Source organism: Cnephaeus nilssonii (assembly GCF_951640355.1).
Source record: "Cnephaeus nilssonii genome assembly, chromosome: 3".
Taxonomy (NCBI): Eukaryota; Metazoa; Chordata; class Mammalia; order Chiroptera; family Vespertilionidae; genus Cnephaeus; species Cnephaeus nilssonii.
In genome coordinates this window covers 77,460,438-77,475,282 of record NC_137074.1, presented here as the reverse complement: position 1 = coordinate 77,475,282, position 14,845 = coordinate 77,460,438, and the positions used below count along the sequence as shown (strand labels likewise).

General features: G+C 38.6%; 2 protein-coding genes across 4 annotated transcripts in view; one reads left to right on the top strand and one right to left on the bottom strand.

Annotated features, from left to right (window-relative positions):
- DCBLD2 (discoidin, CUB and LCCL domain containing 2) overlaps nucleotides 1-9,697 on the top strand; it is a 104,566-nt gene extending 94,869 nt beyond the window's left edge. For both annotated transcript variants that reach the window (XM_079766833.1, XM_079766832.1), the window contains 2 exons: nucleotides 1,589-1,726; nucleotides 5,827-9,697. In XM_079766833.1, coding sequence (XP_079622959.1) covers nucleotides 1,589-1,726; nucleotides 5,827-6,296 — 608 coding nt within the window. In that variant the 3' untranslated portion in view covers nucleotides 6,297-9,697. The remainder of the gene's footprint in view (nucleotides 1-1,588; nucleotides 1,727-5,826) is intronic.
- ST3GAL6 (ST3 beta-galactoside alpha-2,3-sialyltransferase 6) overlaps nucleotides 9,445-14,845 on the bottom strand; it is an 86,905-nt gene continuing 81,504 nt past the window's right edge. For both annotated transcript variants that reach the window (XM_079766834.1, XM_079766835.1), the window contains 2 exons: nucleotides 12,905-13,057; nucleotides 9,445-11,696 (listed from right to left, as the gene is read on the bottom strand). In XM_079766834.1, the coding sequence (XP_079622960.1) occupies nucleotides 11,610-11,696; nucleotides 12,905-13,057 (240 nt within the window). In that variant the 3' untranslated portion in view covers nucleotides 9,445-11,609. The remainder of the gene's footprint in view (nucleotides 11,697-12,904; nucleotides 13,058-14,845) is intronic.

Below are 14,845 nucleotides of genomic sequence, written 5' to 3'. Positions count from 1 at the left end.
AAATTCAGGGACACCTAATAGACAAAATAGTCTTGGAAAAGAACAAAAATGGAAGACTCACACTTTCTGATTCCAAAACTTAATTACAGGGCAATCAAAATAGTGTAGTATGGGCATAAAGAGAGACATATAGACCAATTGGAATAGAATAGAAAACCCAGAAATAAGGCCTTACAAATATGGACAAATGATTTTGACAAGGGTGTACAAACTATTCATCGGAGAAAGGAGACAGTCTTTTCAACAAATGGTGCTGGGAAAACTGGATATCCACATGTCAAAGAATGAAGTTGCACCCTATCCTAACACCATTTACTAAAATCAACTCAGAATGATCAAGGACTAAAATATAAGACCTAAAAACAATAAAATTTTTATTAGAAGAAAACCTAAGACAAAAGCTTCATGACATTGGATTTGGCAGTGATTTCTTTGATATGACACAAAATGCCCAGATAAAAGAAAAACTAGACAAATTGAACTTCATGAAAAATTTGTGTATCAAAAGACACTATCCACAGAGTAAAAAGGCAACCCATGGTATGGGAGAAAATATTTGCAAATCATATATCTGATGAGGAATTAATATTTAGAATATGTAGGATATTTCTAAAATTCAACAACATATAAACAGCTTGATTAAAAAATGGGCAAAGGACTTGAATGTGCATTTTTCCAAAGAATATCTACAATTGGCCAATAAGCACGTGAACAGATATCTTTAGGGAAATGAAAATCAAAACTATGGTGAGATACCACCTCACACCCATTAAGAAGGTGCCTATCAAAGAAAACAAGTGTTGGTGAAGATGTGGAGAAATTGGAAACCTTGTGCACTGTTGGTGGGAATGTAAAATGTTACAGCTGCTGTGGAAAACAATATGGTAGTTCCTCAAAATATTAATAGAATTACCATATGATTCAGCAATTCTACTTCTGGGTATACACTCAAAATAATTAAAAGCAGGGTCTTGAAGAAATATTTTCTACACCCATATTCATTAGCAGTGTTATTCACAACAGTTAAAATGTAAAAATATCGACTGATGAATGGATCTGTAATGTATATATGTGCAGTGGAATATTATTCATCCTTAAAAAAGAAATTCTGTATTATGCTACAACATAGATGAACCTTAAAGACCTTATGCTAAGAGAAATAAGCCAGTCACACACAAAAAAACAAATACTGTATGATTCCACTCCTATGAGGTACTTAGAATAGTTAAAATCATCCACACAGGAAATAGAATGGTGGTTGCCAGTATCCAAGGGTGGGGAGACTTAGGGAGTTACTGTTGAATAGGTATGGAGTTCCAGTTGTACAAGATACAGAGATGGATGGTGGTAATGGTTGCACAACAGTGTGAATGTATTTAATACCACTGAGCTGTATACTTAAAAGTGGTGAAGATAACAAATTTTGTATTTTACCACAATAAAAAAAGGACACTTGAACATAAAGGCTAGTTTGTTTAGATATTTGTTATAGACATGTAAATACAACAGGATTTCTGTTAATTCACTGTTACGATTTCAGACACAGGTTTTTCTCTAATGGTCTCTTTTGCTTACCGCCACAATGAAGGTTGGTGGAAAGGAATGAAGCAGTTTCTCCCGGCCAAATCCGTGGAGCACGAGGAAACCCCCGTTCGCTACAGCAGCAGTGAAGTCAATCACCTGAGTGCGAGAGAGGTCACCACCGTGCTGCAAACGGACTCTGCAGGTAACTCGCGGAGCCTTCAGCCCCAGGTCGAGGGCGGAGCTGCTCTGCTTGCTGTGAGGCGCTTCGGGATTTACAGTATCTTTTATCTCTTTCATGTGTGAGAGAGGAGCTGTTTTCCAAAGTAGACCACTTCTTTAAAAGATTGCCTTGAGAGAGTAATTTCTGTGCCTCAGAAGTTCTATCTGTAAAACTGAGCCATTCGTTTCTAAAAACTACAGGCATTTTTTTGTCTCTTTAACTGGAAATCTATTTTTTTTGTTGTTGTTTTTTTTTTAAATATATTTTATTGATTTTTTACAGAGAGGAAGAGAGAGGGATAGAGAGTTAGAAACATCGATGAGAAAGAAACATCGATCAGCTGCCTCTTGCACACCCCCTACTGGGGATGTGCCCGCAACCAAGGTACATGCCCTTGACCGGAATCGAACCCGGGACCTTTGAGTCCGCAGGCCAACGCTCTATCCACTGAGCCAAACCGGTTTCGGCTATTTGGTTTTATTGAGGATATAAAAGTATTAAAAGAAGAGCAGGAGGGAATCAAACGTGTAATGTTTTGGTGTATGGGATGGTGCGCCAACCAACTGAGCCACCCGGCCAGGGCCCAAATATTACTCTTGACAAGCAAAAATTCTGGTTAAAGTTAAACTGAATGGGTTATATTCAGAGTCAGAAGGCCTACATTTTTAGAGAGACAATCGGTTGCCTTTCTCACACACCCCCTCTGGGGATCGAACCCACAACTGGGGCATGTGCTCTGACCGGGAATCAAACCAGCAACCTTTTGGTCTATGGGACAACTCTCAACCAGCTGAGCCACACTGGCCAGGGCAGGCGGCCTAAATTTTTCAAAGGAAAGCTACATTCTGCCCTTTTTTCTTGTTAGAGATTGGGCAGCACAAACAGTAACACAAATAAATGAATCTCTTTATAATTAGCCCAGCATGGGCAGCTTCGAGCCTCTGCCTGTCTTGGTCATTCGTTGTGAATGTATCTTTAAGCGCTTAAGCCGCCCTTCTGTGTATTGGTGGATTAGCAATGCAGTATGTCCAGTCACCTTCCCCTCAAGGGTCTAACCCACTGAAGTGGTTTTAGTTTTTAGTGGAAGTATCCATTGGTAGCTTTAACCATGGATTTAGACTATGTTTCAAGTCTCAGAGTTTTATAAACTTGATTCTTTCTTGAAGCTAAAAAGGGCTTTTGGAGTTAAGATCTTCACGTCTGCTAACATGATCTCTGCTATTCAAACTGATTATAAAGCACGTGAAATTTGACTGTTCTTTAATGAAGTCAGATTTACAGATGTAGAGTTGCTTCCAGTGATCTCAAGTACTATAGCCTCAGCACCCGATGAAACAGCCGAGTGTTCGGGAGACTGTGAGCTCCTTCCCAGGGCACTGCGGTCCATCAGAGTGAGGACTGTTAGCTGGTCGATGGGCTGCGGCCTCCCAGGTGCACATATAGTTTGTTTTAAGACAGGGCTGTTTCTGAAAACTTGGTGTGAAATTAACAAATTTAATAGGGAAATGGCTTAAAGGTGTCCTGTGAAGAAGTTACTCCTTTTGGTGTATGAATATTTCTACCCCAGTCTTTATCCAGTTGGGTGGCTCAGCTTTTCGTAACTTGCCTTTGAGTTACAACTGTACTCTGGTGGGGAGACTTAACACACCATCTGAGGTCCTAGGGAGTGAGCTTAGTTAGAGCAGTACTATGGGGATGCCAACACGGTGACTTTCGTTCATTCCAGGCTTGGGAGGAGTTGAAAAGGGACAGGTGGAACTCTCGTGCCGACAAAGCAGAGGTGTAGGCCGTCTGGTTGAAATACTGTAAATGGGTTGGGAGAGTTAAATTTCAGAACTCTGAATAGTATGTGTATTTATAAGGTAAAAAATTGCTTACTTCGCCATCATGAAATCCTGTTATTTTCACAGGAAGATCCTGCAAAGTGGTGGCATTAGAGGATGTAAAAGGCTGTAGTGGCCTTGAGGCATTTCAGCCTTCATCAGTTTGTCACTTGGCTAACAGACTGGGAGGGTTTAGGGCCGTGGTCGGCAAACTGCGGCTCGCAAGCCACATGCGGCTCTTTGGCCCCTTGAGTGTGGCTCTTCCACAAAATACCACGGCCTGGGCGAGTCTATTTTGAAGAAGTGGCATTAGAAGAAGTTTAAGTTTAAAAAATTGGGCTCTCAAAAGAAATTTCAATCATTGTACTGTTGATATTTGGCTCTGTTGACTAATGAGTTTGCCGACCACTGGTTTAGGGTATTTATTTGGTTTTGGTTTTGGTATTAGATAGAATTAAATGCAAAAATCAGTTAAGTCTTTTCAAGACTTAGATTTGTACTTTAATGTATGAAAGGAAAGGGAATATCAAACTTGTTTATACAAAAATAACACTGTATAGAAAAATAAGTCTGTGTTGTGTGTACTGATATATACTTTGTTTACCCAATGCCTTTGCATCTTTGTGTTCCGCTTTGAATTTTTGTATGTTTACATAGGACATTTTTTGAGATAAAAAGAACAGGCATCTAAACACTTGAGGTTGTAAAAGAAAGATTTTTTTTAAAAAATTTGCCATTTGATTATGTGGTGTGTTAAGGCTTCGTGTTTAAATGATAACTTTAAGAATAACACAGCACCAGCTGGTTTGACTTAGTGGATAGATCGTTGGCCTTAGTGGAAGGATCCCGGGTTCGATTCCGGTCAAGGGCACGTGCCCAGGTTGCAGGCTCGATTCCCAATAGGGGGTGTGCAGTAGGCAACCAATCAATAGTTCTTTCTCATCCTTGATATTTATATCTCTCTCTCCCTTTCCCTTTTTCTCTGAAATTAATAAAAATATTTTTTTAAAAAATAACACATTTTGCTTGGAATATCCCGCCATCCAGAAAAATGGCTGCTGTTCTCAATTGCACGTATGTACATAGTGTTCATTATTAGATGGTAAGCTCCTCCAGGGCAGGAACTGCCTGTTTCGTCTTGGTACTTCCAGCAGCACCGAAGGGCAAGTGCCTTGCATGGGGAGGTGCTCATGGTATGTAGAGTGAGTGCGGAACTTCTTGCCACCTTTAAGGTGGAGCATGGTTCACTTTTCCCGGAGTGTTCAAAGCTCCAAGGAACCTCATGACCAGAAGAGGGTCAACTTCTTTCTTGGGTTTGAACTGAGCTTCTTGGGTTGAACCACACTGTGCCACATCCTCAGCACCATTCAGCCTTCCTTTCCTGAACATAATGCACCAGCGAACTGAGCTTTTATCTCATATTAGGGCAGAGATTTCTGGGAAAGTTTGAAGTGGGGCAGATTATAGAGAAAATGTAATAGAAATCTCGGAGGGTGTTTGTCAATGTGTAGCCCTGTTATTACTAAAGAAGGTGTAACAGGCCCTCTGTCTTTACCAGTCAGCTGCCGGCCAACTCTCTAGCTAAGGAAACACCACTGGTTTTTAGCTTTTCTCCATTTTGGATTCTCCTGTTGCTCATCTGATTCTGGTTCTTAGAGTTTAATAAAGTTGCTGTGAATATCAAGTGCAGTACGTAACGGCAGTTTTGTAAAAATGTGATGAAATAACCTCAGATATGTTGTGTTTTGTATACAGAGCCACTAGTATTGTTATCCCGGCCAACTTTTTATTCAAAATAAATAAATAATAGAATTATTTGTAAAAAAAAAAAAAAAAGAGCAGAAAAGACATAATGAGACTTACAGTATTTATTACATTAACCTGGCCTGTATTTATTGTAAACATTTCCTCATATTTGGGGGGGGGGGGGGGGAAACAACTCTGAAATTATATTCTAATACTATTCCAACAGTGGAAAATTTCTTTTCTATTGAAAGACTGTATGTATCTGAAGAACATATATAAACACTCTTTATGCAAAATTACATGGACAATGAAGTTTTCTGGCATATTATTACCATGATACACAAGATAACATCTTTAATTTTTGAAGTTGGTCCTTACAGGGTCTGTGTAGATAGCAACAAAAGTTCCATGGAGACGTTTTTGCTTTGGTGTAAGTCTGTAGCTTGCACCCTAAATTATATGAGGCCTGTATCAAAGAGGTAACATTTCTGTTGTCCTTTGTGATACCCGCAGAGTATGCCCAGCCACTTGTGGGAGGAATTGTGGGCACACTTCATCAGAGGTCTACCTTCAAACCAGAAGAAGGAAAAGAAACAGGCTATGCTGACCTAGATCCTTACAACTCCCCGATGCAAGAAGTGTATCACGCCTACGCTGAACCTCTCCCAATTACTGGGCCCGAGTATGCAACCCCCATTGTCATGGATATATCGGGGCACACCCCAGCTTCAGTTGGTCTACCCTCAACGTCCACTTTCAAAGCTACAGGGAACCAGCCTCCTCCTCTAGTGGGAACATACAACACTCTTCTCGCCAGGACTGACAGCTGCTCCTCAGCCCGGGCCCAGTATGATACCCCGAAAGGTGGGAAGCCAGGTTCAAATGCGCCAGAGGAATTGGTGTACCAGGTGCCACAGAGCATACAGGAGGTATCAGGAACAGGGAGGGATGGCGACAGTGATGTTTTTAAAGAAATCCTTTGAAGGTGATGCTGCTTTTTACAAAGCATCGTTTTAAAGCACATGGCCTTTTTTTTTTTTTTTTCTATTAGTGGTAGTAATATATAGAATGTATTACATATCTGTCACGGATGTAGTAGGGGAAGTGTGATGACCGAGGTACAGGAAACTACTAATCTTGCCATCTTGCTTTAGAAGTGTTGTAGCTTGCCTATTAAATTTCGAACATCCTGTTTGTTACTACTGTAAAACACTATTTTTAATACAGAAAAAGCTCCCTACTATGCACTTCAAAGAAATTAAAAATCACTGAGAGTAAGTATTTATTACCAATGCTGCAGGTACATTTGATGAACTCGATAAGGCTTTGTAAGCCTGACTGGCAATAATGCATGGTACTGTTCTTGAAATGTCTAATGGCTTGAAATTCTGCTTTGTGTGAAGGTGGGTACTATCATGATTTCCTCCTCTTCTATTCCTGTATTCCTTTTTGGATTTAAAAATAATAATTAGTGATACATAGTCATTGTTTTGATTGCAGTCATACACACTTATCCATTTTTCCTTAGGAAGAGTACAGGTGAGAAACTCTGATGTAATGAGCAGGGTGATTGTCACTTTTTGACACTCAGGTGCTTTGACACCCGCGGTACATGACTTGGCCTGGTCTCTGCTTATTTCGCCTGGGGCCTTGATGGCCAGCCCTGTTCTTGTGTTTGTAAAACGTTTTGAGTCTTTTCAGTGAGTTATACTTGCTCTATCAAACTTCATGAATTCAGATCCTCTAATGTGTTTAAGTTTACTTCTGACTATGGAAACAGGAACTTTGCAATTTAAAAAAGCTATGTAAGAGATTCTCCTCCCCTCCAACTTTATTTGCAATAGGATTTTTCCTAGGAGGGTTGTGAAAAGTTGAGGGCTTCCAAGTAGACGCTGTAAACATGCCCCACTTAACATTTAGCACAGCGAAGGCAAAGTCATTCTTCAGAAGTCCTGTAAATTACCTTTAAAAAAGACAACCAGAATTTGCCCCCCTTTTAAATAGGTAGATTTTTTTTCTTTTAATCTCAAGGTATGTTTTTCTTTTTAGTGTTTTAGTTTTCCAAAGCAAACTATAAACTCAGTGTGCATTCTTCAGCTCCGCGTGTTTGTGCCTCATCCGTGTGTGAGAGGGTGAGTAGTTCTTTATCTCATACATAGGGAAGAGATGTTACAGCATCCTCACACGTGACTATTCATGTGTCTTCTTTTATTCCCCTGGGCACCTTGCTACCATTTACCCAGAACAGAGCTAAGTTTAGATGGGTGAAATAAAAATAATCTGTAGGTTATCAGCCTAGAATGTAAAAACCATGGTTAAAAGTCTTTAGGCTGGCAACACGACATAAGCTGCCCATGTGATTAAAATTTGAAGTCCCTTCTGTATACTTTAATTTGTAGTCTTAATAGAAATGTACTTTTCCATCAGGTCCTACTCATTTCTGTTGGCCTGAGCCACCAGATTATGATGTTGCCAGAACTTGCTAAATTTGAAGGTGAACAGTCTTCATTTTGTTGCTTCCACAAGTATATCAGTAATCTAAAACATTGCTTCCAAATAGAACTGTTTATTTCTACAGCCTCCCGCCCTCTACTTGTATGATTTTGTTGGTTTTCTTTTCATTTGCTTTTCCTTTTCCATACATACTATGAGGCATAATTTTATTCATTGAAAACCCGATACATATTTTGTTTCAAAATATTTGAAACAAAAAGCACAGGTGTTGAACTTTTATTAGAACATATGAATGTGTAAAGCACATGTATTAATGCAGCCATCCCCTTTCAGGTGGGAAGAGAGTAAACCAATCGCTTTATTTTTTTATTCATCCTTAGTATAGAGAGAATATACCTTTCCTAAAGTCATATACCTGTTTGAAGCTTTAAGAGAAATGTTTTCAATAACTGTTTTGTTTTCCCAAAGATGCTTGCTATTTTTGTGTAACTGTGTGCACCTCCTTTCCCCATGGAACCTTTTTTTCTTTTTTTTTTTTTTGAGAAGCAAATGTTTTCTTAAATGATGCATGTTTTAAGACTTGATTCAAAATGCCACTGTGCTGTCCTTGAATTGCCAATGATTTTTACAAATATCTAGTTTTTACTACTTTTATATATTTTACTTTCAAAATGAAGAGCTGAGCCTGATACAAAGTGTTGTTCTGGTTTTGTACTTTTTCTTTTAGTTTGTTTTCATAGTAGTTTTTTAGTTTGGGTTTTGTTTGTTTTTTTACTACATTTTATGTCTGATATATATATATATATATATATATATATATATATATATACAGCTTTGGAGACAATCAAGTAACAACTGAAAATGTGAAAGTAACCATTTTTTACAAAATGTCCTTGAATTTTTATTCTTTGCTTGAAATATGTAAACGACTTAAGTCACTGTGGTTTATTGGTTTAAATTTTTTTCCTATTAATACAAGTATAAAAGAGTCAGACAGTGGTGCAGCCAGTGTAGCCATTACATGTTTTGTAAAATTACACTGACTTCGCTGTTACTTGATCTTAGGAACCAGCACAGTTAGAGGTAAGATATTGTGAATGCTGACTTATATTTTATTAAAAGCTGTAAATCTAAATAGATCCTATTGTATGAGGGTCTAGTCCAGTTATTTAAGTTCATGTTTCACTATTTGCACTTTGCATTGAACAATGGGTTTAGTTTGCTGATGAAATGGTTCGAGTAGAGAATTTATACAGTAATTGAAATTATGACCTTGTGTATGTACTTGCCCTTCCTCCCACAGCAGGGAGCAGAAAATGAGCTCATCTAAATATGAATGCAGCTCTAATTGTATGGAAAGTGATAAAGCTTTAAGGTACTTGCCTTGGCTCCTATTGTCACCTGGAGAGCAGGATGGCTATAAAAGCACCATGCCATGTGATACGATTAAAAAGAACTAACAGATTGTGCTTTCCAGACCTTTTTAAGAGAAATTAATGAAGAACAAATTACCTATTAGTTTTGCCTTTCAGTTCTGAACTTGAAGTCCCTAAACTGCAAAATCCAAAGAGTTGGATGGTTATTAAAAGTACTTTTTAGGTCAAGTGTGGCACCAATTCTCATTTAGTCACACCAGCTCATGACTAGTTTCTTCATCTCTCTCTCCCTCTCTCTCTCTTTTCTTTTCTTGTCTTTTTTTTTTTTTTTGGCACTGGGAAGGGTGGAAACAAAACACGTATCGAAATACATATTGGAAACAAAAATTGCTTAAGTGTCAGTGAAATTCTCCCAGAATGTACTTTTCTTACCTCGGCATGTACTGTAGTCACTCAGTATTTGTATATGTTGCTAGAATTTAGATTGTATAAATAGTGAGATTTTAATGTGTTCATGTGTTTTTAATAAATTGTATATATGTGTCTTGCTCAGATTTTTTTTTTTTTTTTGGCTTAACTAAAACCACCTTGAGGTTTATAGCCTTTTCTTACACTACACAAAATGCCAGATTCCTGAATTTGAACATCAGTCAGAAAATTTAATGGCCATTGTTATACTATTCACAGTAACATTAGGGAATGCCACCATTGGTTTTGACTTTGATCTTTTCTGTAGCCACAGTATCCTTTTTGAAACTGGAGTTACTTTCCATCGAACTCAACTCCAGCAGCCCCGCTGCTGTCTCCGGCTGTGCAGTGGGAGGGAAAGGTCACTGAACAGGGGGACTTCGGTCTGGCTCCTGCCTTTTCCACCTCAACGTTATTAGAAGAATCAGATGAAATTGGTCCTGCGCAAACGTATGCTATTAGGAGGACGTCATCCATATTTAATGTCTAGATCTGGATTAAATCTACTACTAGTTTTCTCCCCCTAGCCTGCTTTCCAAGTACCTTGTTTATTCCTGTTTCTGGTCGTCTATTCCACCCTATCTACACTTTCTTTAGAGAGGCAGGTTGGTAGTCAGTGACATCAATGTCTCCCAGTGATAATTAATCAAAAGATAGTAATTCTTGCCCAGCCAGCGTAGCTCAGTGGTTGAACATCAACCTATGCTATGAACCAGGAGTTCGAAGGTTCGATTCCCTGTCAGGACACTTGCCCAGGTTGCAGGCTGAGGTCACAATAGGAGGCGACCAATCAATGATTCTCTCTCATCATTGATATTTCTATTTCCCTCTCCCTTCCTCTCTGAAATCAATAAAAAAATATTTTTAAAAAAGGTACTAATTCTTCAACTCATACCTCTTCTGATACTTTTTATTCCATCATTCTTATACCTTCTGTTGCCTTCCTTTATCCTTCACCACTTACTCTACCCCACCACAGCCCATAGCCGTTAGTTATATTCATTAAACTGGAAAGGAAGACCAGCTCACCACAGTTGTAGGGACGGGCTTGTTTGCATCCGTAGGATTCTTCACTGGAGTACCCTAGATTGTCAGGTGAGCTTTCCATAGAAGATGAGAGATGAAAATACCATCGAAATCCAAGAACACCTTGACACTCCTAAGGATTTACTTACTTGTGTCTTTTTCATCTTTCCTAATTTACTTCAAATAGTAAAGTTTTAAAAGTTAATGAATTAAACCAGGCAAAACATAAACTTTAAGAATTTTCTCCTTGAGCATCTCTTACTCAGCTTTCTTTGTATAAACTTTTTTAAAAATTTCAACATAATGCAGTCATCAGACTTTAGTAATTACACTCTTTGGTTATTTACTCATCTAGATAAACTTAAAAACAAAAAACACCATCTTCATTCTACCTAATTACTCATCATAATGGTTTAGTTATTTGCAAGGGGGGAGCCTAATTATACCTGTATGACCTTAGATTTCTATAACCATCCACGCTGCTGTATTCAGAGCTGGTTTAAACTTCAAATCAGGTTCCTTATTTAGAACAAAAAGACACTAAAGTCAACCAGATATAGACCTGGTGTGCTTCCAGTTTGCCAAATCAAGGCACAACCACATGTCAATTCCCCACCATTTTATAGTAGCCAGATATGTCATCTTACATTCAATTTTGTTGCAGTTAACTTAAATCCCCTTATTAGGAAGTCACATCTTTTCAAAAGTCTAAAATGAAAAAACTAAAAATATTTTTAAAAACACAATGCACTTACAACTTTACCTTGACATGGTAACTCAGTGTATCTTGGTTTTCATAAATTAAATATATTTACAGAAATTAAGCTGGTGGTTATGAAATCACCAGGCAGCAACAGGCTTAATATACATAATTTCTTGACAAGTACATCCAACGTTTTTTAAAATAAACTATAAATTGCCAGTATAAAAATAAAACTAATACTGTCAGCATTATCTTCTCTGTCTGTAGGGTCAATCTTGAGTCAAATTGATTACAAAGTTCTTTTCTATAATGTCCTTCAAAAAGAGCTGCTCTGCAGTCACGTTGTGATAGGCATTCTAAAAGATAAAAATAAACTAACATCACCATTTATCCCAATCTCAACAACAGCAATAGAATCTAAAAAGCTTCTGAATGAAAGCTTCAAGTATAACACGTGTCATGGACTTGGTTAACCTTTCTAATTTATTTGTCTTTGCTCATTTTTGTGCCAGAGCTTTCCCTAAAACCCACTCTTTCCACTCAACCCAGCACGTAGGTAAGAGGCTCCCTCACATCATCTCCTGGTCTGCTGAATCGTGGTGGAAGAAACCAAAATTGTAAATCCAAACGGGTTGATCGTTGTTATAAATGCATCGCCTGGAACTCGGGTTTTAAAAAATTGTTCCAGTCTGTTGATGGGCATCCTGATTTTAGGAAGGTGTTTTAGCGTGTTGTTCTTTAGATGACTAGAAATGCCAAAGGTGCTGCAGGAGCGATTAGGGCGGAGGGGAAGTGAGCCTGAAGTCTGTCCCCAAGAACTACTCAAGTCTCTGTCGCACCTTGTGGGGAAGACACAAGTCAGTATCATGCTCTCCCCTGACATAGCATTGGGAGATGATGATTTCAGGGGACTGGGATTTCATGGGATACAGCCATATACATTATAGCAAGTCATGTTTCAATATTAAAAAATGTACAGATAATGTTTTAATCCTACCACTTGTGCTGTGCCACTAATCGAAGATAGAATTCGAAAAATAGAAAACTCCTCAGTCAATTAAAATAAAAACCTGAAAGATCCAGTCTGCTGCCACTGATCCCTAATTCAAGAGAAGCATGAGCGAGCTAGTGTCAAAGATGACAACCTTTCTGACCATAAAGATTATGTCATGGGGTTAAAATGTTATAGACCTTGTCTACGTAACTGAAAAAATAAAAATACATGAAAATTATTACTATGACATGGCAATGCTTTTAGGTGAATATGTAATATCTCCAACAATAGGCTATGTGTATATTTAAGTTGTGCAAATAGGATACAGTATCTAAGATAAGGCTTGATCCCTGTATGGGTTGTCAGTACTTGACAATAACTGAGATTCTCCCAAGGGTCTGAGGCCTACAAATTGGGAATTGCTGTAGTAGAGAACGCTGGACTTGATTTTGGCATTTGGTAGCTCTGTAACCCCTATCAAGCCCTCAATCTCTCAAAAGCTCTTCGCCAGGTAAAATGACAGGGTGAGAAGAGAGAAAATCAATGATTGTAACAAAGTATCTGTATTACCTTGTTCATCAAGGACATGGTGGCGTTCCCATAATAGTGCAAAGGACTCTTGAGGTCAGAAAAGTTGTATCTAAAGCCAGCAAGGTGGACTTCGTGACATATGTGAAAGGCCAAGGTGATGGCAATAATTCCTGTCGTCGGGTGTTTGGGTTTCTGGGAAAGAAGGAAAATTTTTCTTTAAAAATCCAAATGAGGTATTTGTTCCCAAGGCATATATGGGAGGCCTAATCTTACGAGTCTTATCATTCAACTAGTTCTAGGAAAAGGCTAACTTTAACCAAGTAACTGCAGTGATAAACTATACTAGCAAGTACCTGACTAGAAAACAAGGATTCCAGATATACACAGAGTGTCATCACAGACTCAACTGGATCCTTATTCATTTACAGACAGAAATTCTACATCCCCTTCACATGTGCAACTACTGAGAGAAGTGCTGTCACAGCTGTTTGACAGGAGGATCTTGGCATTCAAAGTTGTTATGCTCAGTAGGATGGCCTTCAAAGGAATAAACAAAATATATCAACGTTTTATCAACAATTCAAGATTTCCTTTCGGTTAAATATTTTTCACAGATCCCACTGACATTATATGTGATTAATTATGATTTTGAGGAAAAGAAAACAATCAAAGAAACAGTAAAATCAAGTAAACAGCAGAAGGCAAAGAAAGCCTGACAGACTTTTGTATATGTTTTTCTTTGCCCCGGGCACTATTTTGAACATAAGATGCTGGAAAAGGAAGTTAATGGTTGGGTTAAAACCTAGGAGTCACCCAACTCACTGATCCATCACTGTTTCGGGCTCTTGTACCTCTTGATGCCATGTACTTCCTTTTGCCACTCCTTAAGATTACTTCATCGTTATAATCATTTCCTTATGGGGACAGACAATTCTCCTGCACCTATCACCCACAGAACCTATATTATCTCCTGACAATCTTAATCCTGGATAAAGCCACACCCAAGCCGCAGAAAGGGCAAGAGAAAACATCATACTTGCCTGGTTGCAAAACATACTTGCCTGGTTGCATGTTACATTTATGACCAATGTTTCCCCGAGTAAATTTCCATTCCTACTCTCCAAGATGACAATTTTATACCTCTCTATGCTCCAACAGCCCTAGCCTCCTTCCTACTTCAACAATCAAATCCTCATTTTTCTAAGAAAAAGAGCAATTGTACAAAAACTACATCATCTTCCCAACTCCAAATCTACCTTCATCTTTACCCAGATTTCCAGGATTCACTTCTCTTACAGGGATCAGATGTCCTGTTTCTACCTACAGCCGACTTCTCCATGAGGGCACCATACCATATCTCTCAACTAGTTTGCTTCTACAGTTACCCATTTTCTGCCCTCATCGTCAATATTTTCTTTTACTGAATCATTTCCTTCACCATAAAAACATCTTTAAAAACAAACAAAAATTATCCTTGATCTTATGTTCCAATCATTTTTCTGCTTCCTTTTATAGCAAAACCCTATTACAGATTTGCCTCTGTTGCTGTGTCCCATGTTTTCTTTAATCCATTTCAAACAGGTTTTCTTCCTTTCTTATTCTTCACTCATATGACCTCCATGTTTCCAGAACCAGGGTTTATTGTTTGTGCTCAACCTCTGAACGGCATCTGACATGTGTGACCTTTAAAATGCAGCCATGTCCTAATTTGGCTTCTGGAACGCCATGTCCTACCAGAACTTTAATGTAGTTACAACTAGTTCCAGTACCATCTCTAAGTAAAACCAAGGTCTTCCTCTGCTTTTGGAGTTAGGAGGCCACCTAAAATAAAAGGGGTAATGCCCTGGCCGGTGTGGCTCAGTTGGTGGTGTCCTGTGCATCAAAAGGTTGCTGGTTCGAGTCCCAGTCAGGGCACATACGTGGGCTACGGGTTTGACCCCCAGTAGGAGGCATCCAATCAAAGTTTTGCTCTCACATCAA